This window comes from Raphanus sativus, unplaced genomic scaffold, assembly GCF_000801105.2.
Source record: "Raphanus sativus cultivar WK10039 unplaced genomic scaffold, ASM80110v3 Scaffold0353, whole genome shotgun sequence".
NCBI lineage: Eukaryota > Viridiplantae > Streptophyta > Magnoliopsida > Brassicales > Brassicaceae > Raphanus > Raphanus sativus.
The window spans coordinates 1-12,442 of record NW_026615673.1 but is presented as its reverse complement, the minus strand read 5'-3'; the positions used below and the strand labels follow the sequence as shown (position 1 = coordinate 12,442).

The 12,442-nt window shown below is 30.1% G+C and overlaps 2 protein-coding genes across 2 annotated transcripts; one reads left to right on the top strand and one right to left on the bottom strand.

Annotated features, from left to right (window-relative positions):
- The first annotated feature begins 3,606 nt into the window (after window positions 1–3,606).
- LOC108826532 (CRIB domain-containing protein RIC9) lies at window positions 3,607–4,740 on the top strand. The gene is made up of 4 exons (XM_056996776.1): window positions 3,607–3,825; window positions 4,093–4,190; window positions 4,270–4,330; window positions 4,419–4,740. Exons 1-4 carry the CDS (start codon window positions 3,765–3,767, stop codon window positions 4,580–4,582), a joined length of 384 nt encoding a protein of 127 aa, XP_056852756.1. The 5' UTR covers window positions 3,607–3,764; the 3' UTR covers window positions 4,583–4,740.
- Window positions 4,741–7,635: 2,895 nt separating this feature from the next.
- Window positions 7,636–9,754, bottom strand: LOC130501963 (feruloyl CoA ortho-hydroxylase F6H1-3-like). The gene is made up of 2 exons (XM_056996777.1): window positions 9,255–9,754; window positions 7,636–8,375 (listed from the first exon to the last, which is right to left on the bottom strand). Exons 1-2 carry the CDS (start codon window positions 9,752–9,754, stop codon window positions 7,790–7,792), a joined length of 1,086 nt encoding a protein of 361 aa, XP_056852757.1. The 3' UTR covers window positions 7,636–7,789.
- Between the last annotated feature and the right edge of the window lie 2,688 nt (window positions 9,755–12,442).

Below are 12,442 nucleotides of genomic sequence, written 5' to 3'. Positions count from 1 at the left end.
ACTCATTACTGCTACACTAGTCAATGTTAGTTGGCATACAACGTTGTTCAATGTTATGTAGGCTCCATGTTTCAGAAGGTCCTGATCTTTTTCCAAAGCTTTCACAAAATCAGTCTATCTTCACATTGTTAAATTATTAGGATAAGAGAAATATTGACTCTTTAGATAAGATAAGAGAAATATTATAAGACCCTTTTGTTTTTGCTGTTGATCTTGCTTTTTTTCTTTAATAATCCAGGGTATCTGGCAGCTCGAAACCCAAATAACTAATCTTCTGGGGGTTCGTTCACTGACACCAGATAGACTTGGTTGCTCAAGGGAATTAGTTTTCAATTTGATGTCTCTGGAAAATTTACAACCATCTCATGTTGTTATCTGTTTGAGAATCAACCCGAGTCAAGAACGGTTTAATATATGAGTTATTTCATCCAATCTCATAGGATAGAGATAAAGTTTCGTTTTATACCTTTGTTAGCTTTAGCTACTCGAGATGAGAGGCTTCTGCGCGTGGGCACCATGTTATTCCTGGGAAAATTTAGACATTGGCTTATACCTCTGATTGTTGTTGCGTTGATACTATTTTTTCAAACGGATCTACAGCCAATAGTAGTTTTATGACTTTATCCATATGACTAAAGGGCGAATATATTTTTGTTTTAGTTTAATTTTTATATTTGTATTTTCTTTGTGATTATATTTGTATTTTTTTGTAATCATATCTGTGTGTAAATTTTAATCAAAATATATTTTATTAAATAATAGCAATTTAAAAATTGATCTGGTACACGCTCGGTTAAGACTAGTTGACGGTTGAATCCGCCAACCTGCGGATTTCAATTTTGTTTTGGTCAAAAAATATGAGCCGCATAACCCGCAAACATATAATTTGAACCGACACCGTTCCTCGGTTATCCGCGGTTTATAAAATTTTTAAAATAATTATTTAATCTAATTATTTTATAATAAAAATTATATATTTTTAAAATTTTAAATTGTTTTTTAAAATTACCATAGAAGATATTATGTTACTCACATCGCAATTTATACAAATATGTATATATATACTCATTCTTATATGTTTCGTTCTATACATTTAAAAAAAACAAAAAAAAAACAAATCGTTCAGTACCACAAAATAAGAAAATGGTCTAATACGTTCTTGTTATTCTTCTGCAATGTTTAAAGGGCCACGATTAACTAATTGTTAGTGTAGAATAAATTAGCATATACATATTCACATTAATCAAAACAATAATGGCGACATTTTAGGTAGAACATGCGGTTGACATTTCTGTTACTAAATTACCCTTAATGAATTTTAGTTTTTAAAATAAAACTGATGGCACAAAAAGTAATATGCCAAGGAAAATCGGGGCAAATCCATAAAAGAAATCCTGATTTAATTATATTGATATTTTCTTATAACTACCTACTCTGTCCAACTCCCTTTTGGGCATTTCGGTTTATTGGCCCTTTAGTTTTTAAATTTCTGGCTCCACAAAGCGATTAGCTCTTTTATGTCATCATGCTAATTGCAATGCACGATGTAAGCTTGGGGGTTAACCTTATTCAGGTTATTCAGTTTCGGTTAGTTTGGTTAGCAAAAAAAATTGTGATGAACTAAACAAACAAAAATTTGGTTTGCCATTTGGGTATTTCGATTAGTGAAAATTTTACTGACATTAGTCTAAGTTTTTGGTTTCAGTTTATTTTTGGTTAAAACTTAGGGTTTTATGTTTTGGTTAAATTCGTTTTTAGTTACCTCAGTTGTTTTTTCAAAGTTCTAGGTAGTTTGATTAGTTTGGTTAGGAAATTGGTTAAGATTGGTAAGGTTGTCATTAGATTTAAAAAAAAAAAAAAGGAAACCAAACTAACTGATTTTCAAATCAAACCAGTAACAATTTTTTTAAATCTGGGATCCTTTATTACATTGCACACATCTAATATTTGATTTGATTAAAGGTGTGACTGGGGTACAGCTTAAAATGTTTTTTCCAGAATTTTTTTTTATCTACTTAATTAAACCGAACTTGAAAACCAAAATTTTCTTAAAAATTTAAATACAGTGGCAATATAACTTTTACTTCTTTTTTTGGTGCTACGGCAATATAAATTTTACTAGAACAAATATTCTGATCATTCCTTTTTTTTGAACAAATATTCTGATCATTCCTAGGAAATTGATTTTTACTCTTTACGAAAATAAACCCACACATACATACTGCAACCACTTACATTTTTTCTGACGGGATAGTAGATTTAGGCAAGAGGTGTCTTGAAATTTTACCAAAAAAAAAGAGGTGTCTTGAAAGTGACTGAGCACAATTTTCAACACATTTAAACAAAAACAACACAGCTGTCTCACCTAGTCACATTGTATGTTATTACAAATCTACAATTGAAGACAATGACGATTGCATATACACATAAGTTTACATTTTATACATAAATGTTTGTATATTTATAGGAACTTTTTTTTTGACTAAGTATTTATAGGAACTTATAAACGTGAAGGCCACAACTCAAGTATCTCAAAATGTGTAGATTTCCAAATCTATAAAAAATGCTTAAGCTTAATCATTTGATTTGACAGCAATATTTTTTGTGTTTACGCTTTGTATAATATATAAATCGTTGGTGATTAGTTATACGCTTTGTATAGTTACAATTCTATTCTAAGTTTGTGAACAGAATATAACAAAATTTTATTTTAAGTGTATATATTCAACTTTTTAAATATATGTTAGTTTCACAAAATTCAAAATATGCAGTATACAAAAAATACAAAAAAATATGGTTTTATAGGTATATAAAAATTCGAATAACTAATTTTTAAATTTATAAAGTTAATTAAAAAGGAAAGCTGAAAATAGAAGTGAGGGAAGATAAAAAACAATTAATATATAAATATCATAACCTAATTGATGTTATGGTAGTTTTGTGCTTTCTTATGGTCATGTGACCAAATTTCTCAATGTAAAAAACTATTTACAATTATGTTAAATTATTAGTCATTTTATAATCACGATAATAACTTTTGCAAAGGTCGAAAACAAAGCATGAGCGGTTGCGGAACCAAGCAGAGATATCGGTTCAACAGGAAAAATGAAAATTTGTGGACTTGAGACTTGAGACCTGAGAGAGTATATCATCCATCGCATACTTTTTCAAGTTGTTAGAACAAATCTTTGATTGCATTTGCGTATATATTGGTTTAGTTTTAATTTTTTTGAACATTTATATTGGCTTAGTCGATAAATAAAAATAGAAGCTATTTCCTACTAAAGCAGCAAATTATATAGTTGAACCACTTTTTTTTCTTCTGAAAACTATTCATTAGCTTTTAGCAACTTTGCTGATTTCCTCGAACGGCTAAGATTCGAGTCTACCTTTCCTCCATGGGTCTAGTAGTTGAACTAAACTCGTGGAATGGGTAATTGATCACCTAAACCTTTAACTAGTTTACTTTAGACAACATTCTTGAAATAAAACATTGTTTCCCTTTGAAAAATAAACAATTATTTTCGAATAATTGAAAAGAATATAGTTTATAGTTATTTAATAGTACCACTACTCTTTCATGTCTCCCCCTATATTTTATTTGTCTTACTATTGCATTATACATATCATTCCAATCTTGAACAAAAGAGCATTTTGTTCCTTTTCTTCTTCATCTCCAATCATTTCTGGTCTTTTTCCTTTTCTCATTCCTTTCGTAAACCAAACCTTTTTGACATTATCGTCCAAGTGTCTCGGATTCGAGCATGTCAACAAGATTCAAAGGGATTTATCAGAAGAGCTTCAAGTGTTTCTCCCACATTTCTGGTAAATAGATTATAAATAGTTACATGTGTTTAGAATTTTCCTTTGGCCAATTCATATAAACGATTATGAACTTATTACATGTGTTCAGTATCGGTTGATTTTTTTATTGCAATCGATTATAAATGATAACTTGTGTTTATCAGAACAACTTCAAGTGTTTCTGTTCTCTGACATCAAGGGTTTCTTCTAGTTTAGCTTTACTAAAATGGCCATATGATCATTTTAATCATTCAAAATGAATTAATGAGACATTCTTTTTTTTTGTAGATGAGAAGGATGAGGAGATGGATATAGGTTATCCTACAGATGTTCGACACGTGTCACATATCGGTTGGGATAGTTCATCGAGTAGTGCACCGAGTTGGGTAAGACATTTTGTTTTAGAAAATTCCAACGTTAATCGATGTTGGTTTAGTCTGAACCTGTTTATTATTTTTCTTACAGCTACGTGAATTCAAGACGAGCAACAACGTTTTAGAGTCAAATTCATCGTGGCCGTTTACAGGCAAGTTTTATTTTTCTTTTCTACCATAAACTATAATTTTTTTTTTTCAGAAAAAACAATATAATCATGTTATTTTAAAATTATATAGATTTGAAATCAGCCATGGAAGCGTTTGGAGATGTTGAAAGCAGCAAAGAATTAGGGAAAGAATCAGCGAAACAATACCTGAAGAAGAAGCTCTCTTCAAAAGCCTCTAAATTGTGTAATCCATGGTCACCAAGATTCTTAAGATCAAGCAACGCCATTGCTTGATTATTTTAACTTTAAAGTTCATTGCCGTTGTTTATGTAATATAGAGAATATAGTATGATATTTATGTTGATGTTTTCATTCGAGATATCTATCTTCAGAAGTGTGTACATATTTACATTGAAAGTGTCTTTGCAATGATATTGGAATTGTTTTACCAAGTTCTTTGTAGTAAGTTGAGATATGATTTTAGTAAGGTCTTATGATATTTTCGAAACACACAAAGTTTTACATTTTCCTGAATTTTGTATCATTTTAGCTGTTTCTACAAAATACACAATTCTTGCATTCATTTTTTGGTGGTAAACTATAATTAAGTTTGAAAATAATTTAAAATGATTCTTTTCAGTAACAATTTTCGAAATTTTTAGTTTGAAAGATATATCTATCTATCTAGTTTACAAAAAGATATATATATCTAGTTTTTTAACATGAACTTGCATGCATAATGTTTTGGACCTGTTGGTTTGTATTAGGATTTAATTCTATAACCAGAGCTTTAGCTTTGATTTTTATTTTTATTTTTGTAACTCAGGGTACTAATTAATTAATATCAAATTTCTTTATGAATGTCCTTTTAAATTTATCAATTGTTACACCCTGAATATAAGTTTGCTGAAAGCCTCAGTTTAGAAAAAAAGTGTGCTCATCAGCTCCATTAAAGACTAGGTAGCTTTACAAAAGATTTCGTAGGAGGGGTACACTACAAACTTCCTAGATATATACTAGAAAAAAGAAAAAAAACTTCCTAGATAAATGGTCTATGTAATATACCACAAATTTGACTTTTGAAAAAGCAGCACAAATTTTGATATTTTGTTCAATATCCATCCCTACACTTTCATTAGACCATCTCCAAAAAAATATTTAATTTTCTTTAAGAAAAAAAAGAGAGTACAAATCTATTTAACATGGTTATACCATAAGACAGGGAAATCAGCCGATTTATACTTCAACGGAGAATCGCGGTCCTGATCAGTATATATTCAAACATTGTGCTAAAACATACATCAACACATAATATACTCAAATTTCATACATCAACTAATAAATTTCAACGTTTACATGCATTGATCGTTTATCCGTTAGTCAAAAATAACATAGTCCTAGATATCCGTTAAATATTGATTTTTATATTTTAAATAATTAATAATTAATAAAAAAACTTTATCTATAAGGGAAAAGAAGGAGATTCAAACCTGGGCCAGGACAATATTTCAATGGGACCATTAACCACTATGACATACATGATTTGTTGATTGTTTTCTCTATAGTGTTTTATTTATATATATGGCAATTCTCACAAACAATTCTTTAAATTAAGAAAAATAAACATTTTATTCTCTCGAATAATTTTTTAAAAATATCCTAGAATAACATTAAAAAAGTTTGTTGTTACAAACATACTTTAGGGATTAAAATGACAAAAATATGTCATTAAAAAGATAAATATATACCCTTGAATTAACTCTAAACTCTAAGTTTATATTAATTAATCATAAGGATATAAATCTATATTTACCTTTAATAAAACCACTGTAGTTGAAGAATTAGAGTTTCCGCTGTAATAAAAAAATAGTCTCAGAAATTTGAAAATTAAAAAAAAATGAAAAAGTTTGAATTGAAACTCATATATTTCAGAAACTAAAAATATCATTTTTATTTATTTATTTAAATAATTATTTGAGAGAATTGTCATATTTGAAAGAAACATTCATTAGCTATAAATATGAAACAACAGAGAATATAATCAATAAATCGTATTTGACACAGTGGTTAATGTACATGTTGAAATATTGTTCAGACCCGGGTTCCGTTGTAGATTTTTTTTTAATTATTTAAAATATAAAAGTCACGTAATCAATATGTAAAGGACAGCTCAGATTCCGTTATTTTTTACTAACGTTTAATTTATTAATGTATGTAAAAGCCAAATTTTATTGGTTGATGTATTACATTTGAATATATTATGTGTTATATATGTTTTAACACATGGTCCGAGTGTATGTACTGATCGAGACCGTGGTCTTTTGTTGAGGTATGAATTGGCCGATTTCCCTCATAAGACATGGAAATCAGGACTAGTTCCATATCTCTTACTCCTAGTTTGGGTTTAAAAAACCCTTTCATATCAGCTTCAAATTCTTAATTCTATTCTCTACTTTTTTATGCCCATGTTTTCTTCATCTTTGTAATTCTCGGTTTGATATTTGGATTGTATCTTGTGAACTGAACAATAATAATAATAATAATAATAATAATAATAATAATACAGTAGATACTCTATAAATTAATAATGTTGGTAAATTGAAATTTTATTAATTTACAGAAATATTAATTTACAAAAGTTTTCTTATTTTAGATTTTTTTATATTTTAATATATATTTATTCTAAGATAAAAATAATTGATTTTACTATATAGACATTAATTGTTATTTTTTGACATTTATTTAAATTTTATTAGATTATTTGGTGTATACAATATATATTGCATAGAACTTAAATGTGGTTTTCGATATAATATTACTAAATCTCATCAAAAAAATACTAAGGTTAAAAAATATAAAGATAATTTCATAGTTAATTTTAAACAAACAATATAATAATAGATACTTACTTATATAATATATGGATACACAAAAATTATTAATTTATAGTTTTAGCAGGACCATATATTTACATAGAATTTTCTAAAAAAATATTATCTTATTATTTTATTGATTTGTGTCAAATTTTGAACCGGCCTTAATTGGGATCGGCGGAATTTATTAATTTATCGAGTATTAATTTATAGATGTTCTACTATAATAATAATAATAATAAATAATAATTATTATTATTATTTATTATTAGAAGTTATAATATCTTCACTAACTTTGTGATTTAGAGGGATTGCAATTGGATTCACTTCCATAAGCTTTTTATGGAAATTTTATTAAGATCACTTATTTCTTTACTATCTTTTTGTATTAAAAATATAATATGGGTTTAGTTTTTGAAAAGTTGCAGTATAATGCTTGAATTCTAGGATCAACCTTTATCAAAAAAATTATAGGATCAAACTTAAGTAATTTCTTAATGTATCATATTTTACATAAAGTTGAAAGAGAATATACATTTTAGACATAAGATAGTTTTTTGTGATCACAAAGATATTAGTAGGATCGATTTTTAGCTATAGATCTTTATATAAATCTATGTATCTTGTATCATGGTAGCTTGATCGATCCAATAGTCTTCTTTCCATCATGGGGTCTTCCCAAAACATCCTTCAGATAGTTCGAAGAATACACAATCTTTCTGTACCGAGCCACCTCATTGTTCTCTAGCACCTCCGGTAATGGCTCGATAACCGTATCATCAACTGGTCCGTAGAAAATAGGGACAGAAATTCGGCTACAACTCTTATGGACCAATACACAATGCTCCACGCTCTTATACTTACCGTTGCTCAATATCTGTAATACGTCTCCAACATTAACAACAATGGCTCCCGGAATTGGAGGAACATCAACCCATTTGTCCTCGTGCTCGCTGGCTCGACCATATAGGCTGCTTAAGACGCCATCTTCTTGTATGAGGAGAGTGAGGGTGTTGATGTCTGTATGGCGGCCAGTTCCTATTGCCAGGTTTGGTTCAGGACACTCTGGATAATAGTTGAAGTTCATTCTCATAGTTCCAATTAGTGCGTCTTCATTAGACTCATCTACGACTGAATTTAGATTGTTGATGAGTATGTTTAAAATCTTCTTGGTGATTGGTTTGATCCTCTCGAAATGGTGTATCACTTGTTCCCTATACAAATTTTATAATTTTCATATTCAAACCAATAATTTTAAATGTAAGATTTATTTACTTAAAAGTATAAAATGATTTCACATTTCTATGTGAATAAATAAATGTATTTGGTATTATTCAAATGCTGCGCTGTGGCATGATAGGCAAATTAAATTGCTTTTTAAATTAAATATAATATCTATTTTAAATAACATCTTTATATATCTTTTTACTTTCTCACTCAAATTTCTTATAATATAAAACATAATAACATATAAATCTAGACGGCGAACATAAAATAAAGCTAATGAAAAGGAAAAATAAATTAACATAATTTATAAAAGAAATTTCTCATGAATTTTAACAATCCGATTGATCTAAAAATTTTAACGAAAACAAAAGCGAATTCCAACAAAAAATTGAGTTATGATCTAACAAACAGACTCAGTAAAGCTGTATATTTCAATTATATATACAATATAAGTGTAATTATAATTGCTAAAAATAGGATCTAATATACTAATAATATTTGCATCTGTCAATTAACACCAATTTAATTAGTACTCCCTCTGTTATAATAAGTGTCACTCTAAGCTCATTTTCTGTTACACAAAGAGTGTCACTTTACAATTCCAATGTAAATTATACTAACTTTAGCTGAAAATTAATTGCAAACTGCATTGATTTTATAAATAATTTTATTTATCTAAAATGCTATTGGTCAAAGAGGTATAATTAATTACAATTTACATATATTTCAACAACTTTCTTAATCTGTGTGAAAAATGTCACAACGACACTCTTTAAGAAACGGAGGGAGTAGCTTTTACTTTCTATGAATTTGACCCAAAAAAGCGTACAAATCATGTACCTTTTTATTCAAATAAAATTACTTACTTGCATAGAGAAGGCCATGTAGTAGCGAAGTCATGTCCTTCACGAGGATACTGAAACTTGAAAAAGTCTCTCCACTCCAACACACTCTCTTTATACGGAGTGAAACTTGTTGTCAACCACGCCGTCTCCGACATCGAACTTCCTTTCCAATATCTCTTCCTCTCATCCGCCGGCAGGTCGAAAAAGCCACGAGCTGCCGCAATGACTGCCTTTAGCTCCTCCGGAGCTATCCCGTGGTTCACTATCTGAAACACCCCGAGCTTAGCCGCTGCGTCGCAGATCTCTCTAGGAACTCGTGGGTCTAACCAATCAGACACATCAATGACAGGAACTTGTGACGGTATGATTTTTTCGGAGGTGAAGCGTTCGTGAGGAGGTTGAATATATGGAGAAGGAAGTGTGTTTAGGGTTATAAAGTCGACGAGACCTTTAACACCATTCCTTTTGTTTAACACAAAATCCCTCACGTCGATCTCGTCCTTTGAGGAGGTAAGAACCATGGTTTCTTTCTTAAATACGAATAAATAAGTGGCACGCAACGAATGCTATTTATATATACATGAAAATTGTGAGTGTGCAAGTTTCATGATGTTGGTCACATGAAACAACAGCTATGTAAAATTAACGTTAAAGAGGATCTTAGTGTAACTGCTTACCATTCATTTTACCTTTTTTTACACATGGCAGCAATATTGTGAATCGTTTTACTTACAGTTTCAAAAGCGAAACAGAATACGTACTACTTATTAGTTTCGTGTAAAAGAAGTATTTTCCAAATTCAATATGAGTCCAAGATAATGAAGATAGCACCAAATATAGAACAAATGTCAAATACTCCACTAAAACTTGTCGAGAAATCTATTGTCAAATTAATATTAGTTAAAAATAAAGAAAAATGGCACCACTATAGAGAAAATGTAGTTTATAGTTTAGAGCCATCTCACATTCCATATGAACCATAATGGAGTTTTTCCAAGATGATGCAGCTTTGGTTCGCCTCTACTTAAACCTCTGTGATCTTCTCATCAGTTGCTCAACTCCATTTTAATTGCTCCACCGTCGCTATGGGCGGTTTGAAGTTCAGCCTCAACTATCCTCCGGCACTCTGGTTTTTAGGCTAGGCCCGCTTTAATTCATTCAATCTTAGATCCTAGTTTTTTAACTCTGGCTGATGTCCTGGGTTATGACCAAATTTAACTATGTACTTATAAATTTTCCCTGTTCTCATATACTAAATATGAAAGGCAAATTACTAAAATGATGAATTCTTCCCCAAAACTAGTAGTTGTGTACGCATAATTTATTTTATTTCTCATCTTTTTTTTTTGCTTCGACTTTGTAAACAAAATAATTCGAACTGATCAAAGATAACCCAATGTATTTCTGGATTACTAAAAATGTATTTCTATTATGATTTCAGTTATAAATTATTATTATTGTTATTACTATTTACGATTTCTATCAAGATCTCAATTATAAATTAAGTTTTCATTCTTATTGATATGTTCAAATTATCCTTAAATTGATGTATCACTTGGATCAAATTCACAGAGACTTTACATAATAAATTTCAGTATTCAAATTAAGCTAAACAACTAAATAAAAAGTGGTAAATAACCGAAAGTAAAAAGAGAGATAAAAGAAAGTGCTAGATTCAGAAAAAATCGCAGAAAATAAAAACCGCAGACAAATAAAATTTCAATGTTTATGAACAGTTCTAGAACTGAAATCACAACAATGAACTTTCGTTGCAGAGATAATTTGTGTCTAGTTCCTAGAATTTCAAATCTCGTTTGCAGATTCAATCAGTTTAGACAAGCATTAAAATCGTGTTTGATAAGTTCATTATATCTAAACAGGCTGTTTGGCAACTCAACATAGTGCTCACATACCATATGTTCAGCGTTTGTGTAACAAATACAAACATTATATGCGATGAGATTATTCACCAGGTACTTGAATCAGGTGTATGTGTATAATTTATAGAAAGATTTTTTTTTGAAAGTTAATTTATAAAAATTTAATGTTTATAGAGAAGGAAAAATTTAGTAGAAAAGCAATACATGAATATTTTTGGTCTGTTAAGGTAATGACATGCATTTAGCTCCTGAATAAAACTATATTGTTTTAAATCTTCTAATTTAGTGGTACTCTGATCTATTAGGTTATGGTATTTAAAAGCCCAACAACTTTTTAAGTTATTAAAAAGATTAGAAATATCATGACCACAAATCTGATAGAATAGCCGGTTTTTGTTTTGAAGATTGATACTTTTAAAAATCAACAAGATAACTTTGAAAACGTGAGTATGTATCAAGTGAGTATGTATCATATTCTTCGGAGCGAGATGGTCGGACAGATCAACTAGCGAAAAAGGTTAGGATCAAAGATTTTATTCTCTCATATAAATCAAATACAATCAGATAAAAGCGTTTCTCAGAAGATCATCTCATCTGATCAAAATTCGGTGTAACTAAATAGATAACTGATAAAAAAAATATAATAAAAAAAAAGGCCAAAACCCAAACCGAATGGATAAGATACAAAAGAGACAACCTAAACCGAAATACACTAGCCGGATGCAGTGGCAGCCACGTTGGCAATGGAACCTTGGTTAAGGGGGTTCAAAATGTAAACTTTACCAAATTTGCTAGTGTGATGTTTCAACATTTTTGTATGCAAAAGACAAATTATAGAGATTACATACACCATATCTATGCTTGCTGCCTTCTGCTCTTCAGCGATGTTTTCTTCCCTATATCCTCATGCACAGCTTCAAATCATTCATCAACGTATTTGATACTCTGTTGGTGGGCTCAAAAACTACAATGGGCTTAACACCATATCCCTCTCGGCCTTAAGACTTTCAACAAAAGTAATATTCTCACTCAACGGCGACGTTTTGACACCGTTTATAAAATCACTAACCTCTCCGGTGAAGAAGATGAGAGACTAATAACATTTTGAGTTCCGTTGAATGCAGATTGAAAGACTCTTCTCACTCTCTGATCGAATCCACATTCTCCATCTCTCTTCCCGCAATTCGAAATCCCAACCGTCCAATCCGATCCGCGACTTCTGACGTTCTCCGGTTGCGATTACACCCACCGCGGCGGGTGATCGGCGATCGTCGAGATGTCGTGGGGGTTAGGCTGGAAGAGATCGTCGGAGAGTTTCCGTCTGAGCCT

What these genes read in the sequence shown, in the direction of transcription:
- LOC108826532 (XM_056996776.1), top strand. Translation starts at nt 3,765, where the DNA reads ATGTCAACAAGATTCAAAGGGATTTATCAGAAGAGCTTCAAGTGTTTC. An exon ending in GTGTTTCTCCCACATTTCTG is followed by an intron (nt 3,826 to 4,092) that starts GTAAATAGATTA and finishes TTTTTTTTGTAG; the next exon opens with ATGAGAAGGATGAGGAGATG. An exon ending in TTCATCGTGGCCGTTTACAG is followed by an intron (nt 4,331 to 4,418) that starts GCAAGTTTTATT and finishes AAAATTATATAG; the next exon opens with ATTTGAAATCAGCCATGGAA.
- LOC130501963 (XM_056996777.1), bottom strand. Translation starts at nt 9,754, where the DNA reads ATGGTTCTTACCTCCTCAAAGGACGAGATCGACGTGAGGGATTTTGTG. An exon ending in ACATGGCCTTCTCTATGCAA is followed by an intron (nt 8,376 to 9,254) that starts GTAAGTAATTTT and finishes AAATTTGTATAG; the next exon opens with GGAACAAGTGATACACCATT.